This window comes from Bombyx mori, chromosome 3 (genome assembly GCF_030269925.1).
Source record: "Bombyx mori chromosome 3, ASM3026992v2".
NCBI classification, from domain to species: domain Eukaryota; kingdom Metazoa; phylum Arthropoda; class Insecta; order Lepidoptera; family Bombycidae; genus Bombyx; species Bombyx mori.
In genome coordinates this window covers 14,797,234-14,822,418 of record NC_085109.1, presented here as the reverse complement: position 1 = coordinate 14,822,418, position 25,185 = coordinate 14,797,234, and the positions used below count along the sequence as shown (strand labels likewise).

The 25,185-nt window shown below is 41.0% G+C and overlaps 3 protein-coding genes across 5 annotated transcripts in view; 2 read left to right on the top strand and 1 right to left on the bottom strand.

Moving 5' to 3' along the window:
* Positions 1 to 25,185, bottom strand: part of LOC101738846 (uncharacterized) — a 474,148-nt gene that overhangs the window by 82,932 nt on the left and 366,031 nt on the right. The window lies entirely within an intron of this gene.
* Positions 900 to 8,355, top strand: serpin-20 (serine protease inhibitor 20). Of its 2 annotated transcripts, NM_001146241.1 has the most exon segments (10): positions 956 to 1,023; positions 1,529 to 1,602; positions 2,339 to 2,482; positions 2,982 to 3,188; positions 3,393 to 3,491; positions 4,342 to 4,479; positions 5,116 to 5,329; positions 6,276 to 6,314; positions 6,316 to 6,417; positions 7,212 to 8,355. In NM_001146241.1, coding segments are annotated over 10 exon segments (1,200 nt in total). In that variant the 5' UTR covers positions 956 to 968; the 3' UTR covers positions 7,340 to 8,355.
* On the top strand, positions 9,633 to 23,529 carry LOC101739125 (alaserpin). Of its 2 annotated transcripts, XM_004926609.5 has the most exons (9): positions 9,635 to 9,962; positions 10,840 to 10,901; positions 11,273 to 11,416; positions 12,159 to 12,365; positions 12,637 to 12,729; positions 17,381 to 17,518; positions 18,403 to 18,612; positions 22,728 to 22,869; positions 23,305 to 23,529. In XM_004926609.5, the coding sequence occupies exons 1-9, from the start codon at positions 9,866 to 9,868 to the stop codon at positions 23,442 to 23,444; spliced, it is 1,233 nt and encodes a 410-aa protein (XP_004926666.2). In that variant the 5' UTR covers positions 9,635 to 9,865; the 3' UTR covers positions 23,445 to 23,529. The 2 variants fall into 2 exon arrangements, with proteins under 2 accessions (XP_062533049.1, XP_004926666.2); XM_062677065.1 differs by lacking the exon at positions 18,403 to 18,612 and having other exon boundaries at positions 9,633 to 9,962.

The window sequence follows — 25,185 nt, the reverse complement described above, 5'->3', positions numbered from 1 at the left end:
CGGAACGTACGACTGGTTTTTGCTCAAAATCGCTAATACGATGCTACCCAGCGTTTCCGGCTAACAATACCTACGACCTTTGCCCTTCCAAATATGGTGTGTTGCAATGTGCCAATCGGTTGGTGCTAAAGTACTAACTAATTGACATTATAAAAGTTTAATGTATGTAAATAGAAGAGTAAAAAACAGTGAAAAAATAATTAATCAAAAAACCATTCGAAACCGGATCTTGAATAAATAATTTATTGTCTTTCTGCTAATTAATTCTAAGCAATAAACATTTTCTTTATAATCTTTGATAGATTTTAACTTTGAAACTATGTAATGCCATAATCGTAATTAATTAATTAAGACGAGGTTTCGTATGAATTATTAGATTTCTCAACAAAATTGTTTTGTACCAATCATCCGTCTTCCAAAGACGCACAGATGCACTTGCACTGACAGCTAGTGCCACTCTGCGGATATTTGCTGCGGATATAATAATATTTGCTGCGGATATTTGCTGCGGATATATTTGCTGCGGATATTTGCTGCGGATATATTTGCTGCGAATCGACAATCTCGCATCCTGGCTTAAGCAGTGGGACAGTTCTCGTATAATAGGGACAGCTGAGACTTCCACATCAGCACCAGCCCCCACCAATTACCCCAGAGCTATTTTGAACATATCTTATTAAACTTTATTGCTTATTTCTTTTTTATTGCTTATATGGGTGGACGAGCTCACAGCCCACCTGGTGTTAAGTGGTTACTGGAGCCCACAGACATCTTTAACGTAAATGCGCAACCCAGATATAAGTTCTAAGGTCTTAAGTATAGTTAAAATACATAGCAAATATTTGAACCCTAAAACAAATAAAGGCGAAATAAAGATAAGCCTTTTGACAACAGCGAGTCTCTAAACTATATAAAGTTGAATTAGCGAATTTTTATTTAGTCACCACGTTTTGTAATTAAACTCGACAATGTTTAGTACGTCGGTTCTCATTTGTCTCCTGTTTAATTCGGTGCTCGCCACAGGTAATTATACACACTTATATGATAGCCGATATTAAGGTAGAAGATCAATACAATAATATGTAGCCCAGTATGTCGAAGCCCATAGACATCACGACGTGAATGCCGATAACCCGATTGAGAGATGAGGCCTCAATTGTATTATAACAAGGTTACTCATCAATAGAACTCGTTTTTTTTTCTCCTACCTATGCTGATAGCCTTGAGAGGCTATTTCAGCTTCTCCTTGACGTGTAGGTGAGCTCATGGGGCTCAAACCGGAGTGTTGCTAACACTGGCCCTAGCAAGAGCAGTGCTTCGCAGAATCTACCACCGGATCGGAAACGCGACCCACTGAGAAGATCCGGCGAGAAACTCAGTGGGCACGACCTATTTAATATCTTTCACATATTTATACATATTTCTCTAAAAAACGATTACAAGGCTAAACACCAGAACACGGTGAAGTGTAGGAAAGATAAAGCTGTATATTTAGAAGTAGATTCCGTACATTTTATTTTTGTTGAAGACAACCAAACACTACGAGAATTGGAGAATCGTCTTGCCACCTCCAACAACAGGCTGACTGGCGAATTCATATATGTGAGTACTTACTTGTTGCTTTCTTAACGTTGTAAGAGACCTCGTGTTAATACTTCACTCACACGGCCCCAAATCAGGAAGACCTTGTTTTTGCGTCTAACTCATGTAACTACATGGCAAGCTCTCTATTGTATGGATTCAACTTTTTCAGACGAGACTATGACCCCTTTGATGGTTAGCGAATCCCGATATCGTGTTAATTGGCGATTTTGGTTCATAGACATCACAACGTCAATACCGACGCCTTCCTTGCATCATGCAATCGAGGTCACAATTAACGACTGTTCTACCCTTAAAACCAGAACTCATGAGTCATTCGCGGTAGTAATGGAAAGAAAGAGGTACCTTGGTGCCAGAGAATCTATGCCCCTTTTTTTTTCCTACCTAAGCTGAGAGCCTTGAGAGGGTATATCAGCGTAGCCTAGTAGGTGAGCTCACGGGGCTCAAACCTGATGACATTGCTAACACGAACGCTAGCAGAGCCGTGCTTCGCAGAATCTACCACCGGATGGGAAACGCGACCCACTGAGAAAATCCGGCGAGAAACTCAGTGGCCTGTGTCTGAGGGTTAACTTACTCGTCGAGCCCTTCGTCGCAAGCGACGGGTTTGACGAGGACGATGACTGGTCTATGCCCCAGAATATTCGCTAAGGCTACAGCCGCACGCCAATTTAATGGAATATTACTAGTAGTTTAACTTAAACCAATTGGAATCTGTAATATTTTATTTGAACAGAATGGCATCCTGAGGTATCCCGGTAGCAGTTTCGTCACGATTGTGTTCCCGCTGCTAAGCGCATTGGGTCAGCTGGCCTTGTTCTCGGAAAAGAAAAACGAACAAAAGCTTCTTGATCTTCTAGAATTGGATAATAAGGAACAGGTAAAATTTATCCTGACATAAACACAACTCTTCCTCACATCTAGTCTACATTAGAGAAAACGGGCTGGAATGCCCATTACAATGATTTATAGCCATTACTTGATAGAAACAGCTGCATACTGTTTATCCTAATTATTATTATTATTATTATTTATACTTTATTTCAGTTTTTTTTAAACCATAACATTTTGTTAGTAAGAACCACTTATAATCCATGTTATTAACTTAAAAAATCTAACACATAAATATCATTACATACATTTTAGATCATTACATTTTCTTTTTTCCTTCCAAGTGCCTGCTGTAAAGGCTATTAATCTTGTCCCTCGATCTTGCTTGATATGATTTTAGAAGACTGTTGCCAATGTCTCTGACCTAATACCTTCCAATGATAAAAAAATACACTGATCCTCAATCCATCACTATTCTATTATAGCTGGTGACTACACCAAATGACTTAGGTTTAATTAAGTAATAAACAGATTGATGTTCATTTTAGATACGTAGAATATTTCCGTATATACGAGAGGAGTACTTCAGTGAAGACCTTGTAGCTTCACCGAAATTCGACCTGAAAGTTTACACTGACGACGACAACAAGCTGTGTCCCGCTTTCAAAAAGTCATACAAAAAGACCTTTGGTGGTGAGACCGGGGAGGTAGACTACAGTGAACCCGAAGAAGCTGCTGAAGAAATCAACGATTATGTAAGTATTAGCTCTACATTGTAGGATTAAAGGTCGCTTGCGACCCGAGTTTTTGATCAAAAATTAGGTAGAGCTTAATCGTCATGTGGAAGATGAGGATGGTAATACTAGTAACAGATACACTCTTCATTAACCAATTAATTAATACGGCTTTAGACACTGCAATCTTGTTATCTAATGTTAATGATATTATTTATTAATCAGGTAAAAAGTCAAGGCACAGGTGGCTTCAAAGACCTCGTTTCAAGTCGAAAAATAGAGGACAAGGATGGACTGAATTTTATAGGCACCTACGAGCTAAGTGTGAGTAGTAGAATTCTTCTCTCTTTTTTTTAACCATGGCCCGTTGGCATTTATTAGACCTTTCAAATAGCTGGTAATGGTCATTGGAACAGAACAGTTTCTGCCTACCTGTGTTCACAAAATGCAAGCTGACGAACATGAGTGTCACTTATGAAGATTCGCCTATCAATATACATAACCAGTTAAAGGAGACCTCTACTCATCTATAATAATGCCGTCTGGTGTAGTGGTAAGTGACATGGTCACTACACATACACAAGGGGGTCGCGGGTTCGAATCCCGCCAAGGGAAGATATTTGTATGATAAATATAAATGTCTTTTCCAGGGCTATGGATGTATATTAAATATATGTATGTGTATAATAAAAATCTTACATTTATTTCCGTTATCTGGTACCTGTAACACAAGTTCTTTACGAACTTAGAACTTATCACGGGACCAGTTAACGTGGCGTGATTGTTAATATATATATATATCTACAGTGGTTTTTACGGATGTTCCGTTATAACTACTGAACCATGCATCCGATTGACTTGAAACTTGGTATCCGTGCAGAAAATACATGTACTTAATGGATAGGTTGATATTTATATGAGTGTTGGACTCCCTACACCACTTGCGGGGGCTTTAATGATGAGAATCTTTGGGGGGGGCGAGAAATAATAATGTTAATTTTAAATGCTCAGCGAAGCGGACGAGTACAGCTAGTAAAGGTATAAATGTCCACGTTCAGTGAGCTGGCGGCCTGGTCAACGCTTCCTGCTCTTAATGACACTTTTATACATTCATCTCTTTCCCCACACTGAAGCAGTCTGCGACGTTTTAATTCATATAAATTGTAATTTTCAGTTTAAATTTGACGATAGATTCGTTTTCACGAGCAGCAAAGTGGTGAAGTTCAAAACCGGTAAGACTGTTACAATCATTCCCGGGGCGGCCGGGGAAGGTATCATCAAATATGCCGACGTTAAATCTATAAACGCCAAGGTACCTAAATATTTCGTTTCTTTATTTGCGTAGACCGATATCAGAGTTCACGATCCACTTTATGTGTATTAAAATCTATAACCGAGGACTTTATTGCCACACGAACTGGTAGTGTTAGAGTGAAATCGTGATGTTTCATTTATTTCATGCAATTTATTACTACTACTGCTGAGCTGGCGCTATGACCCCCAAGTGGGTCTTGGCCTCCGACAATAAACTCTGCCATTCATTCGGCGCTGCGCAACACCTTGCCAGTCCGACACTTGGAGCTCCTGTAAATTTCCTTCCATGGCGTCAGGGCAGCGTTACATGGGCCTTCCTACGGGGCGGCGTCCCTCCGGTACACCCGCGTACACCCATTTCACAGCCCGATCCTGCTCCATACGTACTACATGCCCCAGCCATCCGAGCCTCCGTGCCTTCATCTCCCCTAGAATATTTGGATCACCAAAAAGCCTCTCCACATCCTTATTTTTCCGGACGTGAAATTTACTACTTCATTGTATTAGCATTTGGTCGTGGTGGCCATTTAGAAGCACGAGTTTAGAGATAAAATTTTATTCGACGCTGGCAATCGAATATAGAGGCTTATCAATTGTATCATCGATGTATCACTCACAGTTCTAACTGTTCCAGGTTATAGAAATTCTGGCTAGAGGTGGAGAATACTCGTATGTCGTAGTTCTTCCAAACAAAGTTGATGGACTGAAAGAGGTACTGAAGAAATTCACAGATCCTGAAGTTTTCAGACAAGCCATAGACCAAGGGAAAAACGTTTGTGCCAAACTATTAGTTCCCAGCCGAGAAGTGATCAGTAAGGTGGATTTAGCAAACTCTCTCCAACAGGTAGGTGCCTTAAAGTGTATTTTTCTTTGGTATACATACTGACTTGGTTCAGCGATAGATCTCGTCTAGCAACAATAGCTTAGGTGATTACTAGATGTAGGGCACTGTGAGAGTCGACGCGGGTAAGTACCACGGTTCTGCATATTACTGCCACGAAACAGTGATGCTTTCCGGCTTGAAGGTTTGGACCACAGAAATTTCTGTGGTTGGGACAGACGTTATACTTAGACGTTAGTGAGACTTCGCGACTCATTGTGAGTTATGGAATTTGTGCTATGTCTATGAGTTAACGGTTACAACTTAACACCAGATGGGCAGTGAGATCGATCACCCACCAAAGCACAAACGGTCGTGTTGTAATCGTTAAATTAAGAAGATGGTATTCTGCCACAATATAAAAAAATAAGTTTTGAATTTGTTTACTTAGTCGCGGTAATTTAATTAAGTGTCTAAATCTTAATTTGGAGCTAGTTCCGTTTTGATGAAGCCGATTCCTTTATCGTGATAACATTGAGAGAAGAAATATTCAACAGATGGGAACCAAATGAAACCGGAACCTTCTTGCAGTGAGCACAAACCGAATTAATCAAAACAAGAATAAAAAATTACGGTCGGAATCGAGAACTACATGTTTTTTTTTTCATTTGAAGTCGGTTAAAGATATAATAATATTATCATCATACGGCAACACCAACAACAAGTGTGTGGGCTAAAAACTCACAGTGGTGGTAGGACCTCTTGTGCCTAGAGGGTGAAGCAGTAATGCGTTTCGGTTTGAAGGGCGTGGCAGCCGTTGTAACTATATTGAGACCTTAGAACTTATGTCTCGGTAGGTAGGTGACGGCATTTACGTCGTAGATGTCTATGGGCTCCGGTAACCACTCAACACCAGGTGAGCCGTAAGTTCGTCCACCAACCTGAGCAGTAAAAAAAACTGTTTTGCTTTTCAGACATCAAGCTCTTACAAGAACCTTTTCGTACCAGGGGAGGCCGACCTCCGCGGTGTGAGTCAAAAATGCGATGACACTTACGTCGCTTCGATCCTGCATGAGGTCCGCTTGAGGCCCGATTCAACAAACAATTCGAGAAAAGGTAATACTGATACTGGGTTGCCACGATATTCTAGAAAATTTTTCGATATAATCGAATAATTTTGCTACGAAGATATTTTTGTACAATATACAGTAATTCTTCGATTTCTTTTAGAATTAAGACAGCAATAGAAATTCAGAGAGCTTTTTAATATTTTTCTACTCTTTTATTACATTTAATCAATGTACACCAATGATTCCCTTCATTTCCGAAATAGTGTAAGCACAACAGATTAATGAACTTAAGAAATAGCACTAAAACTTTACTGGTGGTAGGACCTTTTGTAAGTTCGCGCGGGTGGGTACCATCACCCTGCCTATTTCTGCCGTGAAGCAGTAATGCGTTTCGGTTTGAAGGGTGGGGCAGCCGTTGTAACATACTTGAGACCTTAGAACTTATATCTCAAGGTGGGTGGCGCATTTACGTTGTGGATGTCTATGGGCTCCAGTAACCACTTAACATCAGGTGGGCTATGAGCTCGTCCAACCATCTAAAAAAAAAAAAATTAGTACCCATTTTTTTTTTATACAAAGTAACATAGAACCTTTCGAATCTAGTACGATAACGGTCTCTGACGTCACCACTATTTAAGTGCCAGATCATGCGTGGATTCTTTCCAGTCTATTTGGTTGGTCTTTCTATATCAATGCTACACCATTATACCAATTTCTAACCAATTTTCAATCCAAAACAACATCTATTGCTAAATCAAAATAGAACAAATCCTAATTCAGTAATTCCAGTTCTGAAGGATGTTTGTCGTCAAACAACTAATGATTTATATGTTCTTCCAGCGAGTCCGTGTACAAAATACGACGTGGAGTTGGAAGTTAACTATCCATACGCGTTCTACGTGATGTGCGCTCAGCGGGAACCGAACCTTGTGCGATCGCCTATAGTCGGCATGGCTGTGCAGTCCTAGTTATGACTATTTCATTGTTTGCTCCAATAAAGGATGCTAAGTGTACTCGGTGTTTTATTCTGTTGTTATATTTCCGTTGAATCACTTTTCAAATCAAAATAGAAGAGTTATACAATTTGAACTGTGAATCTCCAAGTCTTATGTTAAAAAAGGAGAGAGAGAACAAGGTTTCTGTTTCCATCTTCGGCGCGAAGCAAGTTGCGTGATGGAATAACCGCTGTGATGTTTATGGAATTCGATTTTAAATTAGACAGGCAGTCAAACCCTCTGTAGTTTAAAAAGAACTGATGTTTCTTTAGATGCTAGATGTTCCAAGAATCACACATTGGACAATTTAAGCTTAAATTTTTTATATGATTTAAGAATAATTGATTCACCAGTCTGTTTTGTTATGAAGTCACGATCACTGTCTTAAAAATCAAGCATCTATCCATCACTGCATCACTGTCGATCAATTCTCGTTTCAAAATTGTTTAAGCGCCATCTACAATACGTATTGAAAGACTAATAATTTTCACAGTGAACTCGAGTTAATGGTTCTCTGTATCCTCACTAGATGGCGCTTTATCAGAATTTAATACTGAAGTAAGGAATTCGAACACATTATTTTTTATCAAATTTTGATGTAATGTCGGTACCTACATATGATATTTATTCGTTAAATATCTTAATTTTTGGTAAATATAATATCGAAATATTGCTTACTCACTTACTCATCACGAGATCCCTGAAATTATACATAGGCGCTCTTTAGGAACGGATTTTATGTCATTCATAATTAATTCCTCTGGAAGCACTCGGGTAGTCCCACTCCTCCTGGCTGATGCCTTGTTCGCACACCTATCCTGGTGAAACTAGGAAGACCTCCGGGCCACGAATAATATTTCCTCTCAAAAGAAACATACGTAGGTAATAATTTTGATGTAGTCTTTCCGCAAAAAATATGACGCCGATGCGATTCATTTCATCAAGTGCAGTCAGTACAGACAGTGAAACAAGTCGCTGTCGAATGCTAAGCTCATAGATTATACACTTAATAATATATATTCGAGAGCTAAGCTGCTGCTTTTTTTTTAATTGCCTTTGTAGACAGATTAGCTTACGGCCCACCTGATGGTAAAAGGTCACTGTCGTCCATGGACCTCAGCAAAGCCAGGGGCAGAGCCAAGCCGCTGCCTGCCATAAAGTACTCTCCGCAAGCCTCGTTTGAAGAAGGACATGTCATAGCGCTGGGAAAACACCGTGGAGGGGAGTTCATTCCAAAGCCGGATGGTATGTGGCAAAAAAGATCTTTGGAAACGCACTGTCGATGAACGCAGCGGTTCCAGATAATATGGATGAACTCTGCTCCGATGGCGGGAGGTGCGATGATAAAAAGGAGATGAGGGGAACATCTCGAATAATTCCTCAGAGCATTCCCCATGGACCATACGGTATAAAACACAGAGAGAACCGAAGTCCCTCCGTAGACCCAAAGGTTCCAAGCGATCCGCGAAAGCAGGACTATCGAACAGCCCGTTTCTGAATGGAGTTAAATGGAAATAGCTGGTATTTGGGAGCCCCGGCCCAGAGGTGAGAGCAGTACTCCACGCGAGGTCGGACCTGCGCTTTATAAAGCGCAAGTCTGTCCAGGTGTAAAATACCACTTCGCTCTGTTGAGGACTCCCAACATTTTAGAGGCCAATTTGGCTTTACCTTCCAAATGACTCCGAAACTGGACATCGCTCGAAATATCGACCCCCAGAACCCCGATACTCGTGGAAAGCTGCAGGGATACTCCTTGAAATTCCTTCGTTTTAAGCAGGTAAGTTCAGCGTTAAATGCGTTCTCTTCCATTAATTTCGACAACGTTTGAGTAAATTAGTATGACAAATTTTAACCAACCTTGTAATCGATTTTCTATGAAAGAATAAATCTATTTTATTATTTATATATAAATATTTAAAATAATTAGCTATTTATTGATACTTTTGTCCTTTAATCATATATAACATAAAATATTAAATAGAAATATTCAGACAAATTTTCCTGTTCAAGTAACCGTTTAGTTTATGTTGTAGGGATTTTTTTTTTTAAATATTTCCAGGAAACTCTTCACTTATTTTTACCTCTCTTCGATTCAACGTACACTGAAAGCCAAGTGAAACACTTCGTCTCGCTACCAACGACCAACATACGTATCTTGTTATTTATACAGAATACAATCGGTTTGTTTTTTCAAGTGTTTACATGTAAATAGATAAATGAGCAAATAAAAATTATGATAGAATAAGTCACCTACACATGGATCCAAGTGCACGACTTCAAGTGCAACTAGTACTACTCATATTGCAACACGTCTGACACACTTATGACAATTTTTACTAACCGTATCGGCCATTAATCAGTTTCAGCGTCATACACCTTAAAATAGATTCACTTTTTAGAAATCTATTAAACGGATTTACGTAGCATTACTATATATATCGATTAGATAAAAAAAAAATTGTGTAAAATAAAGTAGGTATAAATATATTTATGTTCTAAATGCATCTGACATCGGGTAGAACACCAGCCATGCTGCGGGTAATACTTGCTTGCGGTTACTTCTTGTATTATTTGCCGCTCTCTGAAAGTGTCCGTGGTAAGTTTTGAACAATATTATACACTAATAGGAAGTAACTGAATCACAAAGACATCGTCGAGTCCTCGCGTCCCTTTACGGGATCACGGATCGTGACATATGCGCGTCTTCTTTTTGTCTCTTTCACGGATGTCCTAGGTTTTGTTTCCTAACTAGAAACCTGACTAGCCTACCTAATATAACTACGGTGAAAAAAACTAGGCCACTACTCTTCGCTGGTGTCCCTTTCCCCAAAATTAGACAGAGCATTGTTACAATTGTTGGGGAGAGGATTGCAGCCGGTGTAAAACACATCCCTGGGGAGGGGGAGTGGACTATTGCCCCTAGAGGCGTATAGCTGCATCGAATTGCAGCGGCGGTCTCCAAAAGAGCCACCGCTACCAAATAAGGAGAGACGGGTATGGGAAGCGGGGCTGGTTGAGTTGCTCTAACACTGACCCTTACAAGAGCAGTGCTTCGCTGAATCTACCATTGGGATTGCGAGATCAGGCGAGAAACTCAGTTGGTTGTCTATCGACCAGTTCGATGAGAATTGTGACCGCTGCTCGGAGAGCCTAAAAGCACCGACGTTGGCGAGTCTTCTTCTTCTTGCTTCGTTTTGATCAAAACTGAGGATCGTGACCACCTTCTCGCAACAAGAGTTTATTACGGACCATTCCACGCCATTTGCCTCTATCTGCCGCCGAGTGTAGAGCATCGTGAACTGTGGTGTTGAGTGTAGTGCGGATCTGGTCAGTCCAACGTGTCGGGCCTCTACCTCGTGGTCTTCTTCCGTTCACCTTGCCAGTCACCATTAGTTTGGTTGGCGTTGGCGAGTTACAAGGACATATCAACAAACGGACTCGCATTTATTACACAGTCCAACGTTTTCTTTTAGATATCGACGCTGAGAATCGCCTTGCCTTCGAGAGCAACAAAATAACTGGGGAGACTTTATACGTAAGTGCGGACTTTGGTGTTCGTTATTTGTATGTGAGCAGACTTGTTTACGACCCACCTGATTTGAAGTGGTCAAGGCACCTCATCCTTAGATAATAGTTCGAAGTCTCAGTTGGCTTAAAGTAACGATCTCGCCAATAAAGTCCGCGATTGCTTCACAGCAGAAAGCCAGTCAACAACCAACCAATATATGTTTTAGCTAACCAATACCCATAAAAGAAACTAGAGAAAGTTGTGCAGGTGAAATAAAATGAAGATATTTAATTTTCTATTAACAATAGATAATTCGGAAACCAATTCAACCAATCACAATAGTATTTATGAACCATCTAAGACTATTCTTTACCAAACCAAATTTATATTTAATTTAGGAAGGTGCTAAGAGAAACCCTGGCCAGATTTATACGACGGCGATATTTCCACTGTTGGCGACAACGGCCCAGCTAGCTCTCTTCTCTGAAGGAAAGACTTATGAGAACCTGCTTAGCTTTCTTAATCTGAAAGATAAAAATGAGGTACAAATCTGCTTAGTATTATATCCGAGCATAATAGATTTGGGTACTTTTAGTTGCTGAATATTGCCTGACGGACACATGATTACCTAGGTCCATATACACCATAACGGAGATGTTATAGCTGCCATGAACGTCTGAACTATGTTGTGACGGCTCTCTCACACTTTAAACAAGGGTCCATGTTTGTTTCACGTTATAGACTAAATACTGACCTGACTAAAAGGCCCTAGCAAAAGCCGGTAATCAGTCGCAGCCTGCTGGTATGATACTCAGAAAGCGCTGCTCCCCACCCTATCGTGAGGTACTTATTCGACACCTGCTGGAACTCTAGGACACTACTGCTATATTACCGTAATAAACCCAATTCTTATGTGTTCAAGTTCTAGGTGGGGCATTGAAAGACTGCCCATAAAGCGAATTTTAGTATAAAAATTAATGGCAGCTTTTTATTTTTATTGCTTAGATGTGTGGACGAGCTCACAGCCCACCTGATGTGGGCTGATGATTAAGTAGTTACTGGAGCCCATAGACATCTACAACGTAAATGCGCCACCCACCTTGAGATATAAGTTCTAAATTCTCAAGTATAGCTATGAACATTGACGTCATTACGTTAAAAACACCTAATTTCCAACATCGGAACGGTTTTTATTGTTAACTTAAGTTTAATTTTTTTTGCCATAAGGTTTTGTATGAAACTATAACTTTAATTGATTTTGACTTAAATATGTGTTTTTTTTAGATTCGGACTATTTTTCCTACGTTTATTGAGATTTTATTTAACAAAGATCGTATCGGTTCGCCGACTTTAAATCTAAATATGTACAGTGATACGAGCAACAGGTTAAGTCCAGCTTTCATAGATACCTACAACAAAACCTTTGGTGGTAAGGCTAGGACTGTGGACTACAGTGACACCGTTAAAGCTGCCAATGAGATCAATGATGAGGTTCGGATTTAAATCATTCCTCTTCTAACTCCTAATCCATTATTGTATTGGTTATTTAGAAATTTAGTTGCTTACTTGATTTTTTAAATGAATCTTAAAATTGTCATCAGTGTTGAATTAAAAGAGATAGAGGCCCAGTTTCCCGTTTACAATCTCTCATTGTCTCCCTACAATTCAACTTACAATATAGACATGAGAAGCACATATTTGTACTTTTGAAAGTGTACTGTCTTCAAAAGTAGGAATAAAATATAATCGTATTTTAACACAGGTTGAAAATGAAGGAGAGTTCAATAATATAATCTCCAGTAAAATGATAAAGGAAGGAGGCGGTCTTAGTTTTATAAGCAGCTACGTGTTGACTGTAAGTAATTAATATTTGAGTGCTTTGTCCGCGAGATATTGTCATACATTATGCTGGCTTAAAGAGAAGGATTGTCGGTATTCCAATGAAATTCAACTTTCGAACTCACTATTACTGCGTGTGGATTCATCCGTAACCCATTTCCAGATATAATTTTGGCATCTTCATCAGTCTCCACGATCATCTCCACTTTTTGCGCTACATAGGTTTTCTAACCTACATTTGTCAAACTGTTGTGATGGTTACCGGAGCTCGTAGAGTTTTCGTAAACCCCACTCAAACTTAAGACATGAGGTCGAAATCCCAAATACAATGTGTACTGTCCGATCCCTCGAAATAGAACACATGGCTGCTCTTACAAATAGGCTCTACAACTTACCACTTTATGCAAAAATTGTATATTTTATTTTGTTCGATGTTATTCCTTCATCGAAGAAGTTGTGTATATAATATACTTGTTCGGTACGTAGAAATATTGCTCCAAGTATAATAATTAACTGGTAACAGCTTGGAGCAATGGTCAGAGGCCTGGTCGATCACCGTCAGGACGATTAAAGAGCAGTTTTTATTTGAAACAAATCAATGTTGTTATTATTTGTCAATCTATCAGGTTATATTAATTTTTAAGTTATTGCATAGCTTTTATCGCGGACTTTGAGCGCGGCGACTGAATCAAGAAATTCCGTAACGGAAATAAAACCTAACGCCCCCACTCCCCCTACCATGTAGCTCACGTTCAACACATTTACACGTTACGCTTGTGTAGTGTTTTTGAATAAGCACGCGGCGTGAGGTCGCACTGCATGTGCATCATGAAAAGTCTGCCCATCTCTCTCTCGCGCGGTCTAGCTTATGAGTGTGAAGGGAACAGTTAATGTTTTGCTTTTGTTAATGTTTATAAATATAGCGTGATCTTATTTTATTATTGTTTTAATATTCAATTATTATTGTCTAATTATAATTGCATAAGTTGATAAAAAAAGGATTATGTGGTTTTATGAAACCATGGTAAAAATGAAACTTTTTTCCACATTATAGACATGACGGCGTTAACGATATTTATGTTATATAGCACGTGCAATAGGAGTGACTCACACAAGCCAGGCGCGCCGGCCGTGTCGTTCCACTCGTAAACAACAGCTGCAACAGAAGTGACTCATAAGCCAGCTGCGCCGGCTAGTATAAAAAGGCGGAACGTGCCTTGAAATGAACATTCGTTGGACTGCGTTTGCCTGGTGCACTTACTATATCCTTGTTACGTTGTGTGATTCAGTGACTGTTGTACGTACTGGTTAAAGTTGGACAAGTGTTAAAGTGAATTGTTAAGATAACATATTGTTGATTAAATCAGAGATCAAAGGTGACTTCGTTTAACTTGGTGTTCAACAAGATAATGTCTACCTTCAAGCTTACATCAGAAGTGAGATCAGGACTCTACTCTCACTGGCGTGACGTGTTTGAACATGTTCGAAGTACAGCAAAAAAAAACATGATGCAGATCAGAATACTAGTAGTGGTACGCCACAAGAGCGTGAATGCAGCATACGTAAGTCGTGTAATAACGTCTCTGTTACCTCGATGGAAGATCTGAGCCACGAAGAAATCGTCACATCTTACGTTCTGACTCATGTTGCCCAGTTTGACTGTCGACGTCATCACATGGCGTTTACTAACGGAAATACAACACGTAACAAGCTATTGCAAGAAATTAAGGCAAGTGCAAATCTCAAGTGAAACTTCGATCGCAATAATGGATCTGTCATGACGAGTGGGTAGTTCCGACACGAATCGTTTTTAAGCCAATGACTACTGCTAGAGTTACATGGCACTAGTACAGTAAACCAGGACATGAGACTGTGAATTGTCGCTGAAATTTTAGAATCTACTCGATTCAATACCAATAACACTACACGTTCGATGACTTCGGGCTCCAGCAAGCAAGCAAACAAGAAAGCAAGCAAGTTTCCGTGGGGAAGAAAAATTGACACATCTGAAGTCGTCGTGACCTGTAAGATAAGACGTCCGGTGCGTTCGTGTCTGGCGATGCGGCGGTGTTCGGGTTCCGCTGGCGGATGCAGGTTTTTCCGGTGAAGTGCGTGCTTGTACGTGCTTGACAAGTGTTCGCGGTTGGCTTCCTCAGTGTGGGAGTAACATCGTGTAAGAGAGGTGGAACCCGTAAAATTGTAGTTTGCGTGGTGGCTGGTAAGATTTGTTGCGGTAAGAAGTTTGCATGGTGGTAAAATGTCTTGTGAGTCTGCACAGGTAGCCGGAGGTGAGACTTCCGCGGTCGCGGCCCACCCAGTCCGCGAGAACCAGGCAGATCGCCTCGACGGTACGGAGGCCGGCTGACGGGTCCGCCAAACGACGAGACCACGCCTCCAGCACGGACTGCCGATATTGGAGCCCCCGCGCTCCGGCTGCACTTGCGCTAGGGCGCGCCGCCTCGTAGGAGACTGTGAGGCGCCCGGCTCTCGCCTGCAAGTCGGCTGTTACATGTGCGGTGATGCGAGCCATGTAGCTTCTGGGTGTTCCATGCGCTACAAGAAGAAAAACGACACTGCTCCAGGTGCTGTGGCAGGTCCAACCAGAGACGTCAACGTGTGTTTCAGAGCTTCAGTGTGTTACAGATAAGTGGTTTTGGCTTCCCCTTTATGTTCCATTCAGGGTCAGAATGTAGTCTTATAAAACAAAGTCATAGTAATTTATTCAATGGTAAGCGGTTTCATGAACAAGTCACTCTTTGATCTGAAAGTAACTTAGACCAATCATGATGGCAAGAGCACTTAGGGGATATTCAACTCGCCCTTAATAGTGCACGTTGTCGAGTAACAGGGTTTACTCCAATAGAATAGACGTTTGCCGTTCAGGGTAGTTCACTTGAAATATCTAAAGTTTCAACAGAGTGATAATCCCTCTAGATTAGATCTTGATTTAGCACGGTCGAAGACCGGCGAAAACATAAAAAAAGGGCACAAACAGAAGCTTGGTTTAGTCGAGGCAAAGCTAAAGTCAAACTCTTTTCCGCTGGGGATTTTTGTTTTCGTAAGTTGACCGAAAATGTAAAGGTCCCTTCAACATTACTGCAGTTTTGGAAAACGATAGGTATAAATTGAGACATGTAAATAGTTCTAATAGAGTGTACAAATTTCCCCATGAAAACTTACGTGAAATACCTCGAGGCCCGTCAGGCCTACTAGAAATTTCTGAAAATTATAGTGACGATGACGTGACGGCGTACACAGATGGGTTAATTAATCTTGTTCATGAAACAATAGAAGCGACATTTTTGTCCGCAAATAGCGATACAGCAAACATAGTCTGTGGGTAGTGATACAATGTCTGTAAGCTCAGGCACCTCAGGTGCAGGTGTTGGAAATGTAGAAAACGATGGTCGGTCTCGCACTATTTCTGAAGAAATTCCGTATAAATGTTCTGGTTTAAGAAATGTTTTAACAAACGCTACCGTACACGCAGATTAAAAAAAAAAAAAAGAAAAAAAAAAGAGAATTGTATGTGGCTAGAGAGATGTTAATCCGGACTAGCAAAAAAAAAAAGAGGAAAAAAAAAAAGAAAGTGTGAAGTCATTGAAGGGTCTGTCCGGTCCAATGGCTTGGCTATAGGGATTTTCATCCAGATTAGCCACAACAATTAGCTACAGGGATTGCGATTCGGTCTAGCATTATCCGGTCCAGTTCGAAAAACTGAAGGGATAACAATTCCGGTCTAAGTTAAAAGGGACATACTTACATACCTGAAGAGTTTTAAATGAACTGGCCCAGGTATGTAAGCAGTCTGAAGTTATTTATAGCCAGTATAGGATTTTCTGAAGAATTATGCGAACCGAACCGTACTAGATTGTTAATATCATAGACCACGTTTTAAGTTGCATCCGTTAATGTCAGGATGAACGAACACGTTTGTTGTTCACAGACATACCATAAGAATGCGCGCACGAGGACGAGCGCACGTCAGTATGGCCGTGACGGCGTTAACGATATTTATGTTATATAGCACGTGCAATAGGAGTGACTCACACAAGCCAGGCGCGCCGGCCGTGTCGTTCCACTCGTAAACAACAGCTGCAACAGAAGTGACTCATAAGCCAGCTGCGCCGGCTAGTATAAAAAGGCGGAACGTGCCTTGAAATGAACATTCGTTGGACTGCGTTTGCCTGGTGCACTTACTATATCCTTGTTACGTTGTGTGATTCAGTGACTGTTGTACGTACTGGTTAAAGTTGGACAAGTGTTAAAGTGAATTGTTAAGATAACATATTGTTGATTAAATCAGAGATCAAAGGTGACTTCGTTTAACTTGGTGTTCAACAAGATAATGTCTACCTTCAAGCTTACAGACATTTAACTCTGATAAACAACATTTACATTAAACGCTGACAAAAACAAACAAAATTGCGTGGAGCACTGGCAGAAATGAGTAATAGTCTATACACTACACGGTCAGTTGCTGCGAACTATAGGCACCGCCATATTGGCCTCGGCTGTTCTGACGAGCGCCTTTTACTTTATCGCTACTCCGCGGCCGACCGTCACACGACATGCAACACACAGACGAAAAAGTTTGAAATGCTATGCAATAGGTTTACCGCGGCAGTCCCCGAGTGCCACACGTGTTTATTTTTTTACTTTTGCAGATCATGTACAGCGACAAATTCAAATTCATAAACGAGAAAACAATAAACTTCAAATCTGGTAACAAGGTGATAAATATTCCAGGAATTACCGGGGAAGGTGTAGTGAAATATGCCGACATAAAGTCTATTGATGCCAAGGTAAATACAATATATTATTATTTAATGAACGCCTGTTGTCGTCATGGCCTAAAGGATAAGACGTCCGGTACATTCGTATCTAGCGGTGTACCGGTTCGAACCCCGAAGGCTGGTACCAATTTTTCTACTGAAATACGTACTTAACAATTGTTCACGATTGACTTCCACGGTGACGGAATAACATCGTGTAATAAAAATCAAACCCGCAAAATTATAATTTGCGTAATCACTGGTGGTAGGACCTCTTGTGAGGCCGCACGTATACGTACCACCACTTCAACTTTTTCCACCGTGAAGCAGTAATGCGTTTCGGCTTGAACGATACTGTACTGGATAGCCGTTGTACTGTGAAATTGAGACTGATATTTCAAGTCGTCGATTGATAATGTCAATATCAGGGACACAACTAAGACTGAGGATATGGTTTAATTTTGCCACCTGACAATACGCAGAATAAATATTTCTAAAAGCTACAGTCACAAACGTACTATAACTCCTCCGGCGGCAGCGCGATGGCAAAAGCTTGATAGAGCGCTTTTGGAAAAGTGCATTTCGTATACATTTTTCTGTTTCCTTGCTTATTTTTTATTTTATTTTTTATTGCTTAGTTGAGTGGAAAAGCTCACAGCCCACCTAGTGTTAAGTGGTTACTGGAGCCCATAGACATCTACAACGCAAATGCGCCACCTGCCCTTAGATATAAGTTCTAAGATCTCAAGTATAGTTACAACGGCTGCTCCACCCTTCAAACCGAAACGCATTACTGCTTCACGGTAGAAATAGGCAGGGTGGTGGTATCAGCGCGGACTCACAAAGGGTCCTACCACCGGTAAAACATTATTTTGATTGGTACAGGATATTTCAGTGTTTTAAAATTCTTCTAGACCATAGAATTGGAAGGTAAAGATGGACTATACTCGTATATCATGGTCCTTCCAAACAAACATGATGGACTTCTGGAAGTACTAGAAAAGCTCTGTGATTCTACAGCTTTCCAAGAAATTCTTGATCGTGGCGAGGAAGTATGCGCAAAATTATCCATCCCAGCCGGAGACTTGATTGCCAAATGTGACTTAGAAAAGACAGCTAAAGAAGTGAGTCAAAGTTTTTTTTTTTTTTTATGATTGAAGGATTACTGGTGGCCCGGAGGCCTTTCCAGTTTCACCAGGACAGGTGGGCGAGCAAAGGCTCAGCCAGGAGGGGTGGGATTTGCTAACAGCTACCCGAGCGCCTCCGAAGGAGACCTAACGACTCAAGAGTAGCTGCTTCGCGAATGAATCTACTACCGGATCGCAATCGCGACCCGCTGAGAAGATCCGGCGAGAAACTCAGCGAGCTGATTCATGGGTTAGGTTGCACGGCGAACTCTTTGTCGAGTTCGACGAGTACGGTTACCGAGGTCCCTAAGCCTGCTCCTAGAGCTGAAGGCGTCTAGTGCAAAGGTTATTGGATCTGATGGATCCGTAAGGACGTGTCTAGGGCGTCGACGGTGACTGGCTCCTGCATGATCAGGATTCGGGGAGTAATCAGCGGCGGCTACGATAAGGCGATTATCATGACGCATAGCCTTAACGAAGTACCGTTCCGACGCTGACTTCATGTATTTCTGTATAGATTCGAGGAAGAGTCAAAGTTCTGTATCTGACATCAGTTAGCGATTTAAAAGCATTAAACATGTCATTAAATATAAACCGTAACTAGTAGACTTCCAGTACACCGTATTTAAAGTTGGTATTTCATTAATTGCTATATACTACTCTACCGTGGTGACGTATGGTGCTAATACCAGGCCGCTCTGAACTTAAATACGAGCAAAGACTATTAAACTATAACATGCAGTCACTAGAAGATCGACGTACATGCACTGATCTGATATACTTATATAAGATAATTCACTCTCTGTTGGATTCGCCTGAACTGTTATCTCAGATTTCATTAAACATTAAATTTAGTGCTCGGAGGGTCAACCAAAACAATTTGTTTGCATTGCTAATTTACAAAAACAATATATCTTATTATAATCCCATTACCCGAATGTGTCGTACCTATAACGAGAGCCTCCTTGCCATCCTCTGATGCGTTACCACCCGTCACCCCGATGGAAGTTAAAGACTTGATCAAAGACCTACGTCCTCGCAAGGCTCCCGGTTCCGACGGTATATCCAACCGCGTTATTAAACTTCTACCCGTCCAACTCATCGTGATGTTGGCATCTATTTTCAATGCCGCTATGGCGAACTGTATCTTTCCCGCGGTGTGGAAAGAAGCGGACGTTATCGGCATACATAAACCCGGTAAACCAAAAAATCATCCGACGAGCTACCGCCCGATTAGCCTCCTCATGTCTCTAGGCAAACTGTATGAGCGTCTGCTCTACAAACGCCTCAGAGACTTCGTCTCATCCAAGGGCATTCTTATCGATGAACAATTCGGATTCCGTACAAATCACTCATGCGTTCAACAGGTGCACCGCCTCACGGAGCACATTCTTGTGGGGCTTAATCGACCAAAACCGTTATACACGGGAGCTCTCTTCTTCGACGTCGCAAAAGCGTTCGACAAAGTCTGGCACAATGGTTTGATTTTCAAACTATTCAACATGGGCGTGCCGGATAGTCTCGTGCTCATCATACGGGACTTCTTGTCGAACCGCTCTTTTCGATATCGAGTCGAGGGAACCCGCTCCTCCCCACGACCTCTCACAGCTGGAGTCCCGCAAGGCTCTGTCCTCTCACCCCTCCTATTTAGCTTATTCGTCAACGATATTCCCCGGTCGCCGCCGACCCATTTAGCTTTATTCGCCGACGACACGACTGTTTACTATTCTAGTAGAAATAAGTCCCTAATCGCGAAGAAGCTTCAGAGCGCAGCCCTAGCCCTAGGACAGTGGTTCCGAAAATGGCGCATAGACATCAACCCAGCGAAAAGTACTGCGGTGCTATTTCAGAGGGGAAGCTCCACACGGATTTCCTCCCGGATTAGGAGGAGGAATCTCACACCCCCGATTACTCTCTTTAGACAACCCATACCCTGGGCCAGGAAGGTCAAGTACCTGGGCGTTACCCTGGATGCATCGATGACATTCCGCCCGCATATAAAATCAGTCCGTGACCGTGCCGCGTTTATTCTCGGTAGACTCTACCCCATGATCTGTAAGCGGAGTAAAATGTCCCTTCGGAACAAGGTGACACTTTACAAAACTTGCATAAGGCCCGTCATGACTTACGCGAGTGTGGTGTTCGCTCACGCGGCCCGCACACACATAGACACCCTCCAATCCCTACAATCCCGCTTTTGCAGGTTAGCTGTCGGGGCTCCGTGGTTCGTGAGGAACGTTGACCTACACGACGACCTGGGCCTCGAATCAATTCGGAAATACATGAAGTCAGCGTCGGAACGATACTTCGATAAGGCTATGCGTCATGATAATCGCCTTATCGTTGCCGCCGCTGACTACTCCCCGAATCCTGATCATGCAGGAGCCAGTCACCGTCGACGCCCTAGACACGTCCTTACGGATCCATCAGATCCAATAACCTTTGCATTAGATGCCTTCAGCTCTAATACTAGGGGCAGGCTTAGGGACCCCGGTAACCGTACTCGTCGAACTCGACAAAGAGGTCGACGTGCAACCTAACCCATGCATCAGCCCGCTGAGTTTCTCGCCGGATCTTCTCAGCGGGTCGCGATTCCGATCCGGTAGTAGATTCATTCGCGAAACAATTGCTCTTGAGTTGTTAGGTCTCCTTCGGAGGCGCTCGGGCAGTTTTTAGCAAATCCCACCCCTCTTGGCTGAGCCTTTGCTCGCCCACCTGTCCTGGTGAAACTGGAAAGGCCTTCGGGCCACCAGTAAACTTTCAATCATAAAAAAAAAAAAAAACCTATAACGAACTGGCAAGGTCGTCACCTGAGTTAGATATTTTTACTTGTAGGTTAGTTACGTTTAGAAAAATGTTCAAGGGCATCCTCCACTTTATTAATAGGTAGGTAGGTAGGTAGTATAGTAGGTAGGTTAATGTAATTTGTTTAATGTACTATATTGTGAATAATTTTTTTTTCTTCCTTACATTATTCGTTAGATTAGTTTTTGTTATTGTGTTGTTTTGTCATAATTGTAAGGAACATTGTTATACAAATTCAGCACTATATGTCTTGTTTTGTCGTGCGCACATGTCTTATGTTGTAAGCCAGATTTTGTTTCTTTTTATTTGTGTTTTTTGTGTATCTTTAGCTTGTGATGTGTGTTGTGAGCCTAATAAAAAAAAAAAAAAAAAAAAAAAAAAAAAAAAAAAAAAAAAAAAAAAAAAAAAAAAAAAAAAAAAAAAAAAAAAAATGGAACGGGGATAAACTTTCTAAATTAAAGTTTTCATGATAAGTTAATTTCTCAACGCAACAAAGTTCTCTCTTATTGTTATGATTTATTTATTTGGCCCACTTAGATCATTCACGTTGCCAAAATAAAAACGCATAGATACGTAGTTTCAGTTAGCAATAATAAATTAAACTAAATTGTATCAATCATAATAATAAGGTTGTCACAATGGTTCTAGTAGCGACATTCCAGGTGTTCAGGTATTGTGATCAAGATATTGCTCCGGCTAGTTCGCAGCCTGCGGACTAGGGGTGTGCAGCGTTCGCTCGTAGTTGAATAGGAACAACCCACACGTGCTTCAGCTAACAAACCTCAAGCGCTGCAGAAGCGAGGCAACCCTCAGAATATCCTCAATGTAATGTTAGATTGCACACGCTGTATTGTCTCCATGAATAATTATAATCCAAGCAGAGACTAATAATGTGGAAGGACGTATAGAAATCTTCATACTCTTGACAGTTCTTGAACACCGTGCGAATCTCCGGGTGAAGACGCCTAGAGGTGGCGTGATAGTAAATTGTTCCCTAAACTGCTACAATATGCTGTAGCATGTCGCTGGTACTCTTGATACAAACTGATGTCCAGCTTCCCAAATAATTTGTTGGTCGATTTTCAAAAATAGCAATAAGCATGTCTGGACCGATTTGAAAATATCTATTTTTGTTTGTCCCTATTATTCTGACCCAATTTGAAAATCCTGAAATCTAGTCGATAAAATTTCATACCACACTCAACTTATCCGCGGTTCCCATACCGCGTGGCTTTAGCAAAGTGCAAAATGAAAAAAATGCACGAAACAATCACGAATGACCTTTATTGTTTTTTTATAAATTTCAGTCAAATTTATTAAGAGATATATTCGAAGAGGGGAGACTCGAACTCCAAGGTGTGAGTCATAAATATAATAATACATACGTTTCGTCAATCCTACATGAAGTTCATTTGAAGCCAGGTCCGATCATTTACGATGAGCCCAGAGGTGAGCAGAACTCAGGTTTATCAATGCATGAGCAAAGAAGGTCATTACAATTACAACACAAACAGGACAAACAAATTTTACATTCTCTTATAGTATTTGACGCTAGATGAACAGAATACACCTGATGTTGAATGGTCTCCATACATTTAAGACATCAGCAGTGTCAGGCCATGATAATGTAGCTTTTTCAAACTTTAAAAAAGAGAAGGACATAGGGATCGGAAAATACTATGGAAGGGAACTCGTTCCAGAGCCAGACGGTACGAAATAAAAAAAAAAAACTCGAAAAACACACTGTGGATGATCGTTCTCTTGAGTAGTACATTGAGAAAACGGAGTTGACGGGAGTAGCCTTGAACAATTCCTTGATCTAGCGTTTCTCCAAGGTCTGAGTTAATATAGCTTCCGTAATAATAAAATGTACTATATTTTCAGAATTATGTTCTATGCCTCAAATAGAACTGGAGATGAACCGTCCTCATTTGTTCTACGTGACTTTCACACAGAAGGTTGGCCCGATCCGTACCCCAATAGTCGGTGTAGTGTTTGACATCACGGGTACAACAAGCAACTAGCTCGACCAATTCTCACCTCGCATCTTCAGTTTCCACATAATATTAATTCTTTCAATAAAATTTTCAGTCTTTTCTTTCTCATTAATAACCCATTTCATTATTTCGATAATAATTTCATACTCACTCTAAAACAGGCAGTACAAGGTATCAACTTCGCCCTGGTGAAGGTGAGTGACATGAAGGGACTGAGGAGGCAATGGTGTGTATGAGACGGCATGATACTGGACGAATAACCATGCATTATGTATATAAACTACTTACTAGAAATCTGATTATGCTTGAGTCGAGCCAAAGTTTTTATATTGCTTAGTTGTATGGACAAGCTCGCCTAACACCAGCTGGACTCTAAGGCGTTAAATAATTACTGGAGCTAATAGGCATCAACAATGTAAATGCCACCAGCCACCTTGAAACATGCTATCTAAGTCTCAACTTTATAGTACAACGGCTGCATCAAATAGAAATCCATTACTGCTTCACGACAGAAATAGGTGATTTTACCTCCCCAAGTGGGCTCACAAGACACCCTATCACCAGTAATTACGAGTTTCTATCTTTATATCTTCATCATGGACTTCCATCATGAAGATTACGTATTTTCCATAATTACGTATTTCGTTAGAAAAAATTGTACCCGCCTACGGGAATTGAACACAGTCGAATCGTTCGATATGATATCACCAGGCCTTGTTTTAGTCTATTAATTCACTACTAACGTTACATTATTCGAATTTGTCGTGGCTTAACTGGTTAAGCACCCAGTTCTCTGAAATGTCCTTACAATACCTATCTATAATGCACAAAGGTACCAAATTTTATTAATTAACAGTATTGTTAATGTACTTATCTTTTTTTTCTAAATTAATATGTATCCAACCCTTGATCACGAACGACTCGGATAGGGAATCTGGTACTATTGCAGATACCATCATCCTGCCTAATTTTACCGCCACATTTGCAAAGGCACGCAATATACCACTGACCACTGGGTTACTCGCCGCTTTTTCAGTGGGTCGCGATTCCGATCCGGTGGTAGATTCTGCGAAGCACTGCTCTTGCTAGGGCTAGTGTTAGCAAATTTTCTCAGGTTGAGCTCGTGAACTCATCTACTCGCTCAGAGAACCTAATATAACCTCTCGAGGTTACTAGAATAGATAGGAAAAAAAATACAATCTCTAAAACACTCAGACCATCACTCTACCGAGCAATGACAGCCGGTGGAATCCTTATTCCCCGATCGCAGCCAGCGATAACATAAATGATAGACAGGTAATGAAGTGTTTGTATCATTACAAGAACAATTACAAAAGTGCGTTATTGTTCATTTATTGCCTTACTTGGCATACAAAACTCGTTGGGACTGTAATAAAATTAAAAAAGAAAACCTTTCTCACCAAGCTTGGAATCGTATATGATCACAGAAAATTTATACCTACTAATAGTCTGGTATCCGATAGGATATCAAAAAATCAAATAATGTTAGTCTTAAAACTTAAAAAATAAAGTCATTTATTGTTATTAATATTATTTGTATGCGCGAAATGAAACGGCATCAAAGGCTGTAATGTCGCTAACGGTCAATTTTACTTCAGACCCAGTTCACATGCAGCCGGTAAGGCATTGTGGACTCATTGTATTGTATTCCCGGACACCAGCGGCACCGCCTGTGGCGGCCTGATGGGTTGCCGTACCGAGACGGTCAACAAAGAATCGGCGACTATCGCCTCGTGTCTCGTCTACC